The 15718-nt window shown below is 43.3% G+C and overlaps 1 protein-coding gene across 1 annotated transcript in view; it reads left to right on the top strand.

The window, feature by feature from the left end:
• LOC124042956 (charged multivesicular body protein 2b) overlaps window positions 1-3421 on the top strand; it is a 28302-nt gene extending 24881 nt beyond the window's left edge. Inside the window, exon 6 of the mRNA XM_046361108.1 lies at window positions 2500-3421. Within this exon, the coding sequence (XP_046217064.1) occupies window positions 2500-2613 (114 nt within the window). The 3' untranslated portion in view covers window positions 2614-3421. The remainder of the gene's footprint in view (window positions 1-2499) is intronic.
• Window positions 3422-15718: the final 12297 nt, after the last annotated feature.

Here is a 15718-nt window from a genome sequence, read left to right as displayed (position 1 = left end):
TAATGTGTGTGTTGTAAGCCCAGTGTCAGTGTCAACCTGTTGTAATGTGTGTGTTGTAAGCCCAGTGTCAGTGTCAGTGTCAACCTGTTGTAATGTGTGTTGTAAGCCCAGTGTCAGTGTCAACCTGTTGTAATGTGTGTGTTGTAAGCCCAGTGTCAGTGTCAACCTGTTGTAATGTGTGTGTTGTAAGCCCAGTGTCAGTGTTAACCTGTTGTAATGTGTGTGTGTTGTAAGCCCAGTGTCAGTGTCAACCTGTTGTAATGTGTGTGTTGTAAGCCCTGTTGTAAGTTGTAAGCCCAGTGTCAACCTGTTGTAATGTGTGTGTTGTAAGCCCAGTGTCAGTGTCAACCTGTTGTAATGTGTGTGTTGTAAGCCCAGTGTCAGTGTCAACCTGTTGTAATGTGTGTGTTGTAAGCCCAGTGTCAGTGTTAACCTGTTGTAATGTGTGTGTTGTAAGCCCCAGTGTCTGTTGTAAGTGTTAACCTGTTGTAACCTGTTGTAATGTGTGTTGTAAGCCCAGTGTCAGTGTTAACCTGTTGTAATGTGTGTGTTGTAAGCCCAGTGTCAGTGTCAACCTGTTGTAATGTGTGTGTTGTAAGCCCAGTGTCAGTGTTAACCTGTTGTAATGTGTGTGTTGTAAGCCCAGTGTCAGTGTCAACCTGTTGTAATGTGTGTGTTGTAAGCCCAGTGTCAGTGTTAACCTGTTGTAATGTGTGTGTTGTAAGCCCAGTGTCAGTGTTAACCTGTTGTAATGTGTGTGTTGTAAGCCCAGTGTCAGTGTTAACCTGTTGTAATGTGTGTGTTGTAAGCCCAGTGTCAGTGTCAACCTGTTGTAATGTGTGTGTTGTAAGCCCAGTGTCAGTGTTAACCTGTTGTAATGTGTGTGTTGTAAGCCCAGTGTCAGTGTTAACCTGTTGTAATGTGTGTGTTGTAAGCCCAGTGTCAGTGTCAACCTGTTGTAATGTGTGTGTTGTAAGCCCAGTGTCAGTGTTAACCTGTTGTAATGTGTGTGTTGTAAGCCCAGTGTCAGTGTCAACCAGTGTAAGCCCAAGTGTCCTGTTGTAATGTGTGTGTTGTAAGCCCAGTGTCAGTGTTAACCTGTTGTAATGTGTGTGTTGTAAGCCCAGTGTCAGTGTTAACCTGTTGTAATGTGTGTTGTAAGCCCAGTGTCAGTGTTAACCTGTTGTAATGTGTGTTGTAAGCCCAGTGTCAGTGTAACCTGTTGTAATGTGTGTTGTAAGCCCAGTGTCAGTGTTAACCTGTTGTAATGTGTGTGTTGTAAGCCCAGTGTCAGTGTTAACCTGTTGTAATGTGTGTGTTGTAAGCCCAGTGTCAGTGTTAACCTGTTGTAATGTGTGTGTTGTAAGCCCAGTGTCAGTGTCAGTGTTAACCTGTTGTAATGTGTGTGTTGTAAGCCCAGTGTCAGTGTTAACCTGTTGTAATGTGTGTGTTGTAAGCCCAGTGTCAGTGTTAACCTGTTGTGTGTGTTGTAAGCCCAGTGTCAGTGTCAACCTGTTGTAATGTGTGTGTTGTAAGCCCAGTGTCAGTGTTAACCTGTTGTAATGTGTGTTGTAAGCCCAGTGTCAGTGTAACCTGTTGTAATGTGTGTGTTGTAAGCCCAGTGTCAGTGTTAACCTGTTGTAATGTGTGTGTTGTAAGCCCAGTGTCAGTGTTAACCTGTTGTAATGTGTGTGTTGTAAGCCCAGTGTCAGTGTTAACCTGTTGTAATGTGTGTGTTGTAAGCCCAGTGTCAGTGTTAACCTGTTGTAATGTGTGTGTTGTCAAGCCCAGTGTCACTATTAAGCTGTTGTAATGTGTGTGTTGTAAGCCCAGTGTCACTGTTAAGCTGTTGTAATGTGTGTGTTGTGAGCCCAGTGTCAGTGTTAACCTGTTGTAATGTGTGTGTTGTAAGCCCAGTGCCAGTGTTAACCTGTTGTAATGTGTGTGTTGTAAGCCCAGTGTCAGTGTCAACCTGTTGTAATGTGTGTGTTCTAAGCCCAGTGTCAGTGTTAAGCTGTTGTAATGTGTGTGTTGTAAGCCCAGTGTCAGTGTCAACCTGTTGTAATGTGTGTGTTGTAAGCCCAGTGTCAGTGTTAAGCTGTTGTAATGTGTGTGTTGTAAGCCCAGTGTCAGTGTTAACCTGTTGTAATGTGTGTGTTGTAAGCCCAGTGTCAGTGTTAACCTGTTGTAATGTGTGTGTTGTAAGCCCAGTGTCAGTGTCAACCTGTTGTAATGTGTGTGTTGTAAGCCCAGTGTCAGTGTTAACCTGTTGTAATGTGTGTGTTGTAAGCCCAGTGTCAGTGTCAACCTGTTGTAATGTGTGTGTTGTAAGCCCAGTGTCAGTGTTAACCTGTTGTAATGTGTGTGTTGTAAGCCCAGTGTCAGTGTTAACCTGTTGTAATGTGTGTGTTGTAAGCCCAGTGTCAGTGTCAACCTGTTGTAATGTGTGTGTTGTAAGCCCAGTGTCAGTGTTAAGCTGTTGTAATGTGTGTGTTTCAGATGGTGAGAGCCCCAGCAGCAGGGAACAATCTCCCCTCTGCCTCTCCTAAACGGAAAACACAGATCTCTGACGATGAGATAGAGAGACAGCTCAGAGCACTGGGAGTTGACTAACACAGATACACACAGATACACACACACACCTTGGGCTAGGTATGTGTACTTGCAGGCTGTTGGTCCATGTGTCGGAGACTGGGAGACTGTGGCTGGTTATGAATATGTAGTGACTACATTATGGAATAATATAATGTTTTATTATGACCCAAACTACAATCTGCTGAAGGATGGGATATTTATGTACATACAGACAGTTGACTCCGGTGACTTCAATGTATACATGATATTTTGGAAGGACCAATCCTGTGGGAGGATGAAGTAATGATGTTTTTTGTGCTCTCACATCTTTAGGTACGGTACTATAGATGCTGGTGATGTCATAGACTACTGACGATGTGTCTGTAGTACCACTTACATTAACTCTAGGAACTACTGACAATGTGTCTGTGGTACCACTTACATTAACTCTAGGAACTACTGACAATGTGTCTGTGGTACCACTTACATTAACTCTAGGAACTACTGACAATGTGTCTGTGGTACCACTTACATTAACTCTAGGAACTACTGACAATGTGTCTGTGGTACCACTTACATTAACTCTAGGAACTACTGACAATGTGTCTGTGGTACCACTTACATTAACTCTAGGAACTACTGACAATGCTTGACTTTTTCACTAATAAACATTTTGCATGAGAATCTATGGAATCATCTTGACCAAACTGCGTATCCGTTAGGGACATACAGTTGAAGTGGGAAGTTTACATACACTTAGGTTGGAGTCATTAAATCTTGTTCTTCAACCACTCCACAAATTTCTTGTTAACAAACTAGTTTTGGCATGTCGGTTAGGACATCTACTTTGTGCATGACACAAGTCATTTTCCCAACAATTGTTTACAGACAGATTATTTCACTGTATCACAATTCCAGTGGGTCAGAAGTTAACATACACTAAGTTGACTGTGCCTTTAAACAGCTTGGAAAATTCCAGAAAATGACGTCATGGCTTTAGAAGCTTCTGATATGCTAATTTACATAATTTGATTCAATTGGAGGTGTACCTGTGGATGTATTTCAAGGCCTACCATTAAACTCAGTGCCTCTGCTTGACATCATGGGAAAATCAAAAGAAATCAGCCAAGACCTCAGAAAAACAATTGTAGACCTCCACAAGTCTGGTTCACCCTTGGGAGCAATTTCCAAATGCCTGAAGGTACCACTTTCCTCTGTACAAACAATAGTACACAAGTATAAACATCGTGGGACCGCGCAGCCGTCATACCGCTCAGGAAGGAGACGCGTTCTGTCTCCTGGAGATGAACGTACTTTGGTGCGAAAAGTGCAAATCAATCCCAGCAAAGGACCTTGTGAAGATGCTGGAGGAAACGGGTACAAAAGTATCTATATCCACAGTAAAACGAGTCCTATATCGACATAACCTGAAAGGCTGCTCAGCAAGGAAGAAGCAACTGCTCCAAAACCGCCATTAAAAACTGCACATGAGGCCAAAGATCGTACGTTTTGGAGAAATGTCCTCTGGTTTGATGAAACAAAAATAGAACTGTTTGCCAATAATGACAATTGTTATGTTTGGAGGAAAAAGGGGGAGGCTTGCAAGCCGAAGAACACCAGCCCAACCGTGAAGCACGGGATGGCAGAATCATGTTGTGGGGCTGCTTTGCTGCAGGAGGTACTGGTGCTCTTCACAAAATAGATGGCATCATGAGGTAGGAAAATGATGTGGATATATTGAAGCAACATCTCAAGACATCAGTTAAAGCTTGGTCGCAAATGGGTCTTCCAAATGTACAATGACCCCAAGCATTCTTCCAAAGTTGTGGCAAAATGGATTAAGGACAACAAAGTCAAGGTCTTGGAGTGGCCATCGTAAAGCCCTGACCTCAACCCTATAAAACATTTGTGGGCAGAACTGAAAAAGCGTATGCGAGCAAGGAGGCCTATAAACCTGACTCAGTTACACCAACTCTGTCAGGAGGAATGGGCCAAAATTCACCCAACTTGTTGTGGGAAGCTTGTGGAAGGCTACCCACAATGTTTGACCCAAGTTAAACCATTTAAAGGCGATGCTACCAAATACTAATTGAGTGTATGTAAACTTCTGACCCACTGGGAATGTGATGAAAGAAATAAAGGCTGAAATAAATCATTCTCTCTACTATTATTCTGACATTTCACATTCATAAAATAAAGTGGTGATCCTAACTGACCTAAGACAGGGAAATTTTACTGGAATTAAATGTCAGGAATTGTGAAAAACGGAGTTTAAATGTATTTGGCTAAGGTGTATGTAAACTTCCGACTTCAACTGTAGATTCAGTTTGACACATTATAATCTAATGCTAATTCAAACTAATAATCATAAACTTCATATTTCAAGTAATGGTTACTTTTAATTGCTTGTTTTGTACGACTGAGTTGTACTTTAGTTTGAAGATGTCTGTCTCAGTTGGTCTCTGTGTGTCCTGTCTTTCTGATGTGGGATGAACCAGTAGTCTGTCTGTCCTCATCTCTCTCTCTTTTTTTATCTCGGCTGCTGTGCAGTTACCGTATCTGTTGTTGAAGCTGTTTTCGTAAACCACACAAACACTAGAGTGGACAAATGGTTTGCTAAGATGACACTAATGGTTTTGTCTTCCTGTAGTTCCCTCCACCATGCTGTAGAGCAGGTCAGAAGACAGTGACATATTGTGCAATGGCAGCTAAAGAGCATTTAATGCAGCCTAGAATGTTCTCTCATGGTCCTTTTGTGGTTCTCTAATGTCGACTGGTATAACACTGAATGCTAAAATGATTGTCTTAATGTTTGTTACTGGAAAGCATTGAGACTGGTACACTGTCTTTTACATGACTTTCTTTTCATCTTCATTTGTGGTGCAATTTTCCAGACATGAAATGTAAATGAATGAAGGTTGTTGTCATGCCTTTAACCACCATGTACAGTATGTCAACTAATGTATGTATCCTCTGTGTTTGTACAGTTCTACTGTTTATGCTTGATGATGGCTTTTATAATGAATAAAACCACTTCATGTACTATCTGCTGCTCAAACAACCTTCACTTCATTCACACCAATGGTGTTTTTACTTAGTGATTGAAGGGGACAGTCAACAGTAGAAGTGACAGACATGGCACAGAGATGCAACTACATGTAGCTGAGGCTTCAGTCACACACAGCCTCCCTCTCACTGGAGCCATATAAACCACAGGCCGTACATTAACACGTAGAGCTCATTACGTAAGGACCCTTGGTGTCTGTAGTGCCTCACGGGCTCCATCATCTGACAGACTGGATAGTCTCTGACAGTATGTACATGTTGACAAGAGGGCTGGATGTTTATGTATTTATTCACAGAAACACATCAAGACATCAGTGAATATGAAAAATGGCACAATTATACAGTACAGGGTGTATTTGTCTGAACACAGCTCCCTCTTCCTGGGCTCTCAGAAATACCATCTGCTTAATAAATCAATCAACAAATCATTCAAATAAATGCATACATGACTGCAAAATCCATATTCATTAATTGCATCTCAGAGAAATAATTGTAATTAAATCATATATTACTTATTTTTGATGTATCAAGACAATGACAAGCACTTCTGGCTTGCTTTTGAGTCCAACTGTACACTTACAGTGGCTTGCTTTTGAGTCCAACTGTACACTTACAGTGGCTTGCTTTTGAGTCCAACTGTACACTTACAGTGGCTTGCTTTTGAGTTTACAGTCAGTGGCTTGCTTTTGAGTCCAACTGTACACTTACAGTGGCTTGCTTTTGAGTCCAACTGTACTGTTACAGTGGCTTGCTTTTGAGTCCAACTGTACACTTACAGTGGCTTGCTTTTGAGTCCAACTGTACTGTTACAGTGGCTTGCTTTTGAGTCCAACTGTACACTTACAGTGGCTTGCTTTTGAGTCCAACTGTACACTTTTTGAGTCCAACTGTACACTTACAGTGGCTTGCTTTTGAGTCCAACCAACTGTACACTTACACTGTTACAGTGGCTTGCTTTTGAGTCCAACTGTACACAACTGTACAACTGTACAGTGGCTTGCTTTTGAGTCCAACTGTACACTTACAGTGGCTTGCTTTTGAGTCCAACTGTACACGTACAGTGGCTTGCTTTTGAGTCCAACTGTACACTTACAGTGGCTTGCGAAGTATTCACCCCCTTGACATTTTTCCTATTTTGTTGCCTTACAACCTGGAATTTAAATATATTTTTTTTGGGGGGGGGTTGTATCATTTGATTTACACAACATGCCTACCACTTTGAAGATGCAAAATATATTTTATTGTGAAACAAACAAGAAATAAGGAAAAAAACTTGAGTGCATAACGATTCACCCCCCCATGTCAATAGTTTGTAGAGCCACCTTTTGCAGCGATTACAGCTGTAAGTCTCTTGGGATATGTCTCTATAAGCTTGGCACATCTAGCCACTGGGATTTCTGCCCATTCTTCAAGTCAAAACTGCTCCAGCTTCTTCAAGTTGGATGGGTTCCGCTGGTGTACAGCAATCTTTAAGTCATACCACATATTCTCAATTGGATTGAGGTCTGGACCATTCCAAGACATTTAAATGTTTCCCCTTAAACCACTCGAATCTTTGTCCTCCTGGAAGGTGAACCTCCGTCCCAGTCTCAAATCTCTGGAAGACAAACAGGTTTGCCTCAAAAATATCCCTGTATTTAGCACCATCCATCATTCCTTCAATTCTGACCAGTTTCCCAGTCCCTGCCGATGAAAAACATCCCCACAACATGATGCTGCCACCACCATGCTTTACACCTGGGTGATGGGACCATGTCCTTCTTAGCTCAGTTGGTAGAGATGGGATAACGCCAGGGTAGTGGGTTGATGGGAGGTGCACACATGACTGTAAGTCGCTTTTGCGCCTAAATTGCATATATTATTATATTATGATTATAGCGTTTTCCTTGATGGCCAAAAAGCTCAATTTTAGTCTCATCTGACCAGAGTACCTTCTTCCATATGTTTGGGGAGTCTCCCACATGCCTTTTGGCAAACACCAAAAATGTTTGCTTATATTTTTCGGGCAACTTTTCCATAAAGCCCAGCTTTGTGGAGTGTATGGCTTAAAGTGGTTCTATGGACAGATACTCCAATCTCCGCTGTGGAGCTTTGCAGCTCCTTTAGGGTTATCTTTGGTCGCTTTGTTGCCTCTGATTAATGCCCTCCTTGCCTGGTCCATGAGTCTTGGTGGGCGGGCCTCTTGGCAGGTTTGTTGTGGTGCCATATTCATTCCATTTTTTAATAATGGATTTAAATGGTGCTCCGCAGGATGTTCAAAGTTTCTGATATTTTTTTATAACCCAACCCTGAACTGTACTTCTTCACAACTTTGTCCCTGACCTGTTTGGAGAGCTCCTTGGTCTTCATGGTGCCGCTTGCTTGGTGGTGCCCCTTGCTTAGTGGTGTTGCAGACTCTGGGGCCTTTCAGAACAGGTGTATGTATACTGAGATCATGTGACAGCTCATGTGACACTTAGCTTGCACACAGGTGGACTTTATTTAACTAATTATGTAACTTCTGAAGGTAATTGGTTGCACCAGATCTTATTTGCTTCATAACAAAGAGGGTGAATACATATGCACGCACCACTTTTCCATTGTTTTATTTTTGTGAAACAAGCTATTTTATGCATGTCCATTACATGAAATCAAAATCAAAATCCATTTAAATTACAGGTTGTAATGCAACAAAATAGGAAAAACGCCAAGTGGTTGAATACTTTTGCAAGGCAATGTATGCTGCAGTATAATGTCTCCAGTAAGCTACAGGGAGACAGGTGCTTATCTATCATCACCTACATCAGCTCCTCTCCTCACTGTTGGTTTCAATGTATTTATTAATGGAAAACACATTAACAAATCAATAAATATGGAAAATGACACATAAAACTGGGACAGTGGGTTTTGATGAATTACAAATCAAAATGTCTGCGAATGTCTGTATATAGTCTTCTCTCTCTCTGGGTTTGAAGATACTGTATATCTGACTCGAAAACACAAATCTGCCAATAAATTAGGTGTTCACCTACAGTACCAGTCAAAAGTACTGTTCAAGGCATACAATTCTATTCAAGGCATACTTAACCAGCATGGCTACCACAGCTTTCTGCAGCGATACGCCATCCTATCTGGTTTGAGCTTAGTGGGACTATCATTTGTTTTTCAACAAGGACAATGACCCAAAACACACCTCCCGGCTGTGTAAGGGCTATTTGACCAAGAAGGAGAGTGATGGAGTGCTGCATCAGATGACCTGGCCTCCACAATCACCTGACCTCAACCCAGTTGAGATGGTTTGGGATAAGTTGGACTGAAGAGTGAAGGAAAAGCGGCCAACAAGTGCTCAGCTTATGTGGGAACTCTGTCAATCAATCAAATTGACGTATAAAGCCCTGCTGTACAGAAACCAAGCCTAAAACTCCAAACAGCAAGCAATGAAGATGTAGAAGCTTTTCCAGCATTCCTCATGAAGCTGGTTGAGAGAATGCCAAGAGTGTGCAAAGATGTCATCAAGGCAAAGGGTGGCCACTTTGAAGAATCTCAAATATAATATATATTTTTGATTCTTTAAGACTTTTTTCGTTACTACATGATTCCATATGTGTTATTTCATAGTTTTGATGTCATCACTATTATTCTGCAATGTAGAAAATAGTCTAAATAAATCAAATGAGTAGGAGTGTCCAAACCTTTGACTGGTACTGCACATAATCATTAAGTTTCATATATTACATTTCAGATAAATGGATCATGACAAAGGCATGGGAGTATATTACTATCATTCGTTTTTACAACTGCCTAGACATGGAATCATAAATTGATCCAGTAAAGGAATGAGGTCACACCAGAACTCAAATTCTAGTGGTCAGTAGTTAGGGTTATCTGGGTGATCTTCTTGCTCTGGAAACGTATACAGACAAGGAACCTAAAGATATTAAGAGAAACAGAAGAAAAAAACGTGATACCAGCTAAAGCCACTAGAGGGGAGTAGATGTATTAATGTTGTGCTCTGTGTGTGTGTGTGTGTGTGTGTGTGTATGTGTGTGTGTGTGTATGTGTGTGTGTGTGTATGTATGTGTGTGTGTGTATGTGTGTGTGTGTGTATGTGTGTGTGTGTGTTTTTTACTTTTTTAAATTTCACCTTTATTTAACCAGGTAAGCCAGTTGAGAACAAGTTCTCATTTACAACTGTGACCTGGCCAAGACAAAGCAAAGCAGTGCAACAAAAACAACAACACAGAATTACACGTAAACAAAAGTACAGTCAAAATCAATAGAAAGATAATAAAAAAATCTATGTATAGTGTGTATAAATGTAGAAGAGTAGGGAGGTAGGCAATAAATAGGCCAAAGAGGCTAAATAATTAGATTTAGCATTAACACTGGAGTGATAGATGTGCAGATGATGATGTGCAAGTAGAGATACTGTGGTGCAAGAGGGTAAGTAATAATATGGGGATGAGGTAGTTGGGTGTGCTATTTACATATTGGCTGTGTACAGGTACAGTGATCGGTAAGCTGCTCTGACAGCTGATGCTTAAAGGAGGGAGATATAAGCCTCCAGTTTAAGGGATTTTTGCAATTCGTTCCAGTCATTGGCAGCAGAGAACTGGGAGGAAAGGCGTAAGTGTTGGCTTTGGGGCTGACCAGTGCAATATACCTGCTGGAGTGCGTGTTATGGGTGGGTGTTGCTATGGTGACCAGTGAGCTGAGATAAGGCTGGGCTTTACCTAGCAAAGACTTACAGATGACCTGGGGCCAGTGGGTTTGGCAACGAATATGTAAGTGAGGAACAGACAATGAGAGCATACAGGCCACAGTGGTGGGTAGTATATGGGGCTTTGGTGACAAAACGGATGGCACTGTGATAGACTACATCCAGTTTGCTGAGTAGAGTGTTGGGGGCTATTTAAGATGGTGAGGAAAGCACTTTTGAAGAGCAACCAGGCATCCTCTACCGACGGGATGAGGTCAATATCCTTACAGGATACCCGGGCCAGGTCGATTAGAAAGGCCTGCTCGCTGAAGTGTTTTAGGGAGTGTTTGACAGTGATGAGGGGTGGTCGTTTGACCGCAGAACCATTACGCACACAGGCAATGAGGCAGTGATTGCTGAGGTCCTGGTTGAAGACAACAGAGGCGTAGTTAGAGGGCAAGTTGGTCAAGATGATATCTAAGAGGGGTGCCCATGGTTATAGATTTAGGGTTGTACCTGGTAGGTTCCTTGATAATTTGTGTGAGATTGAGGGCATCTAGCTTAGATTGTAGGACGGTCGGGGTGTTAAGCATGTCCCAGTTTAGGTCACCTAACAGTACGAACTCTGAAGATAGATGGGGGCGATCAATTCACATATGGTGTCAAGGGCACAGCTGGGGGCTGAAGGGAGTCTATAACAAGTGGCAACGGTGAGGGACTTGTTAGTAGAAAGGTGAATTTTTAAAAGTATAAGCTTGAATTGTTTGGGCACAGACCCGGATAGTATGACAGAACTCTGCAGGCTATCTCTGCAGTAGATTGCAACTCCGCCCCCTGTGGCAGTTCTATCTTGTCGGAAAATGTTATAGTTGGGGATGGACATTTCTGGATTTTTGGTGGCCTTCCTAAGCCAGGATTCAGACACGGCTAGGACATCAGGGTTGGCTGAGTGTGCTTAAGCAGTGAATAAAACAAACTTAGGGAGGAGGCTTCTAATGTTAAAGTAAATAATGAGAGCGCCTGGGGAATGGGAGTGATGCTGGGGGCTGCCGGGCCTAGGTTAATCTCTACATCACCAGAGGAGTGATCCTACCGGAGGAGTAGGATAAGGGTACGGCTAAAGGCTATAAGAACTGGTTGTCTAGTGCATTCGAAAGAGAGTAAAAGGAGCAGAATTCTGGGCTAGGAAGAATAGATTCAAGGCATAATGTACAAACAAGGGTATGGTAGGTGGAGTACAGTGGAGGTAAACCTAGGCATTGAGTGACGATGAGAGAGGTTTTGTCTCTAGAGGCATCATTTAAGCATCATTTAAGCCAGGTGAGGTCACCGCATGTGTGGGGGGTGGAACAAAAGGGCTAGCTAAGGCATATTGAGCAGAGCTGGAGGCTCTAAAGTGAAATAAGACAAAAATCACTAACCAAAACAGCAATAGACAAGACATATTGACATTAGGGAGAGGCATGTGTAGCCGAGTGATCATAGGGTCCAGTGAGTAGCTAGGCGAGCTGGAGACACAGAGATTCAGACAGCTAGTGGGCCGGGGCTAGCAGATGGGCCTCAGAGGGACGTCGCACCAGAAAAGCCTGTTGAAACCCCCTCGGACGGTTACGTCGGCAGAACAGTCGTGATGGATCGGCGGGGCTCCGTGTCGGCAGCAAAGGGTCCAGGCCAATTGGCAAAAGAGGTATTGAAGCCCAGGAATTGCCTGGTGGATCTCTTCAGCTAGCCGGGAGGTGGGCCTAGAGGACAGCTGCAGGTTAACTGGTGCTTGCTTCGGGACAGAGACGTTAGCCAGCTAGCTAGCTGCGATGATCCGGAGTAAAGTTTCAGAGCTTGCGGTAGGAATCTGGAGATGTGGTTGAGAAAAAGCAGTCCGATATGCTCTGGGTTGATATCGCGCTGTGCAGACGGTCAGGAATTGACCGGGCTGAGGCTGGCCACGCCCGACTGCTACGCCAATCAGACTCCATCGTGTGTGTACTTTGCAGTGTGTTTGCTCCGTTAACCATGTTGGGTTGCGGGACGCTGCAGGTCTGGAGGACTCTGGTCTGAGATATACGGTCAGACAGCATCTTCTGAGCTGGGGAGGAAACCTTCATCATCATACTTATCACCACCATCATCATCAGAGGGGGAGTGAGGGAGAGAGACCTGAAATCAGTTTAGACATGGCTTTTTGTTGTATCCATGTAAGTATATAAGTGTCCACGGGTACACCTGTTTCTGAAAGAAACTGCATTGAGTGATACCAATAGAATTGTGCTTGGTTTCCATTCTTTATTGTAGAAGCTGTAGTGTTGATTGAGTTAATTACATTCCGCACAGTGTGGGTTCATTTTCAATGACAATGGACAGAACATTTAATCTCAATCAGCAGGTGTTGTGTTCTTCTGGTGAAGTCTAATTACACTACATACTACAGTAATAATTATCTACAGACAGACACAGCAGGGACAATGAGCTGATTAAACACATTTACATAATTAAAATGCATTTAAACAAACGACTACTTGTCTATGGAATTTCTCCTTCCCTGCCTGATGTACTTTGGCTCACATTAGATTGGATTGAAACACTCAGACAGGATGGATATATTATAGGCCTGTAAAAAAATAGCTTCCACTGCTTCCAAAAATTCCAATAGAAAAGAGAATACACCATTCACATCACTGTCTGTATGGATGATTCAGTGTGTTCAATGGTAGCAGTCTGTTAAGCAGAATGCTGACTGAATCTTATAATAAACTGTGCAAGCATTACTGTTCAGATGCAGGCCAAAATCGTCATCCTCAGCTGTCGTGTGTGTGCACGTGCCTGCATGTGTGTGTGCGCATGAGCGTGCCAGTGTGTGTGCGCATGAGCGTGCCAGTGTGTGTGTGCATGAGCGTGCCAGTGTGAGGGTGTAAGTTAATACATTTTTGTCACTCTGCAGCCCAGATTGCAAAGCACAGAGAACATGACCGAACACCACTGTTAGAAGTCTGGAAATGGTTTAGAGAGACAAGTGTGTTTCAATCCAATCTAAGCGGTTATCAGAGGTTAGGACTCAGAGATTATGGGTTCGCGGTGGGTGTGAGAGGCTACCTGCAGACACCATGTTGTGTGTGGAGGTGGAGGAGGGCAGGCAGTCAGCAGCGTAGGCGTGGTGAAGGAGTCAGAGCTGAATGCCTGGCATGACATCACAATGATCACACAACCTCCTTCCTACCTGGACAGGATCAAGTAGATAGAGCTCCTCAGTTCTGCTCTTCTCTCCTCCCCTCTCCTTCTCTCCCCTCTCTTCTCCTTCTCTCTCCTCTCTTCTCCTCTGCTCACACTGCCCTCCTCTCCTCTGCTCTCCTCCCATACCCTCTCCTCTCCTCTTAGCCATTCTCAGGTAGGTGGTGGGGGTGAGAGGTTACCTGTGAACACCATGTTGTGTGTGTGTGGAGGCGGAGGAGGGCAGGCAGTTGGCAGCGCCGGCGTGGTGAAGGAGGAGGGCAGGCAGTCGGCAGTCGGCAGCGCCGGCGTGGTGAAGTAGGAGTGGCAGGGAGTCTCCTGTCAGGGTGGTGAAGGATCCGAGCTGAACACCTGGCATGACATCACAATGATCACACACCCTCCTTCCTATCAAGTAGATAGACTTCCTCTGGTTCTGCTCCACTCTCTCTTCTCCTCTCCTCTCCTCTCCTCTCCTCTCCTCTCCTCTCCTCTCCTCTCCTCTCCTCTCCTCTCCTCTCCTCTCCTCTCCTCTCCTCTCCTCTCCTCTCCTCTCATCTCATCTCATCTCATCTCATCTCCCCTCTGCCTCTCTCCTCTCCTCTGCTCGCACTGCTCTCCTCCACTCCCCTCTCCTCTCCTCACTCTCCTAGCCATTTGCAGGTAGGCACGCAGGTAGGCACTCAGCTCAGTTCCTCTAGAGCATGGCGCTTGTAACGCCTCTGCCTCTCTAGTGGGTTCTCTCCCCGGGACCACCCTCTCCTCTAGAATGTATGCACACATGACTGTAAGTCGCTCTCCTCTCATCTCATCTCATCTCCCCTCTGCCTCTCTCCTCTCCTCTGCTAAATGGCATATCCCCTCTCATTATAGCCATTTGCAGGTAGGCACTCAGGTGCTTACTATTCTTTTCTGCCCTGTACATGTAAAATCTGCTCTGCTTGGCTGGTCCCCCTCTTCTCTCGGCTACACAGGTATATGCTCAGGTGGATAGGTCTCAGGAGGGCTCTCCACATTCTCCAGCCAGCACAGAGGACAGAGAAATGGGTCATTTAATATTCTCTCTCTCTGGGTTTCTCTCTATTTCTTTGCTATTTGTATAATATGGTTGAATGTTGTGAGCACGAGACTCTATAGGGAACAGATATTCCCATCTTATTCCATTTCAAGTGATGCTAGAGTAACATTTGTAAAGACAGAAAGTCACGAGTGCTACTGTAAAAAGGCACACTACAGTACATATATCAATAGTATCATCACTACATATATCAATAGTATCATCACTACATATATCAATAGTATCATCACTACATATATCAATAGTATCATCACTACATATATCAATAGTATCATTACATATATCAATAGTATCATCATTACATATATCAATAGTATCATCACTACATATATCAATAGTATCATCACTACATATATCAATAGTATCATCACTACAAATGTCAATAGTATCATCACTACATATGTCAATAGTATCATCACTACATATGTCAATAGTATCATCACTACAAATGTCAATAGTATCATCACTACATATGTCAATAGTATCATCACTACATACAGTTGAAGTCGGAAGTTTACATACACCTTAGCAAAATACATTTAAACTCAGTTTTTCACAATTCCTGACATTTAGTCCTAATAAAAAGTCCCTGTTTTAGGTCAGTTAGGATCACCACTTTATTTTATTTTAAGAATGTGAAATGTCAGAATAATAGTAGAGAGAATGATTTATTTCAGCTTTTATTTCTTTCATTACATGGCCGGCGGAGATGGCCGGTGCCGACAGAGATGGCCGCCTCGCTTCGCGTTCCTAGGAAACTAACAAAAACTGCAGTATTTTGGTTGTTTATGTGTTATTGCTTACATTGTTACCCCAGGAAATATTAGGTTTTATTTCATACAGTCGAGAGGAACTATTGGATATAAGAGCATTGTCAACTCACCAACATTACGAACAGGAATATGATTTTCTCGAAGCGGATCCTCTATTTGGTCCACCACCCAGGACAATGGATCGGATCCCAGCCGGCGACCCAAAACAACGGCGCCACAGAAGGGGTAGACGGAGGGCCACCATTGTTCCTGTTCCCAAGAAGGCGAAGGTAACTGAGCTAAATGACTATCGTCCCGTAGCACTCACTTCCGTCATCATGAAGTGCTTTGAGAGACTAGTCAAGGACC

The sequence above is a fragment of the Oncorhynchus gorbuscha genome, linkage group LG09, assembly GCF_021184085.1.
Source record: "Oncorhynchus gorbuscha isolate QuinsamMale2020 ecotype Even-year linkage group LG09, OgorEven_v1.0, whole genome shotgun sequence".
Taxonomy (NCBI): domain Eukaryota; kingdom Metazoa; phylum Chordata; class Actinopteri; order Salmoniformes; family Salmonidae; genus Oncorhynchus; species Oncorhynchus gorbuscha.
This window is presented reverse-complemented; position numbering and strand designations above follow the sequence as displayed.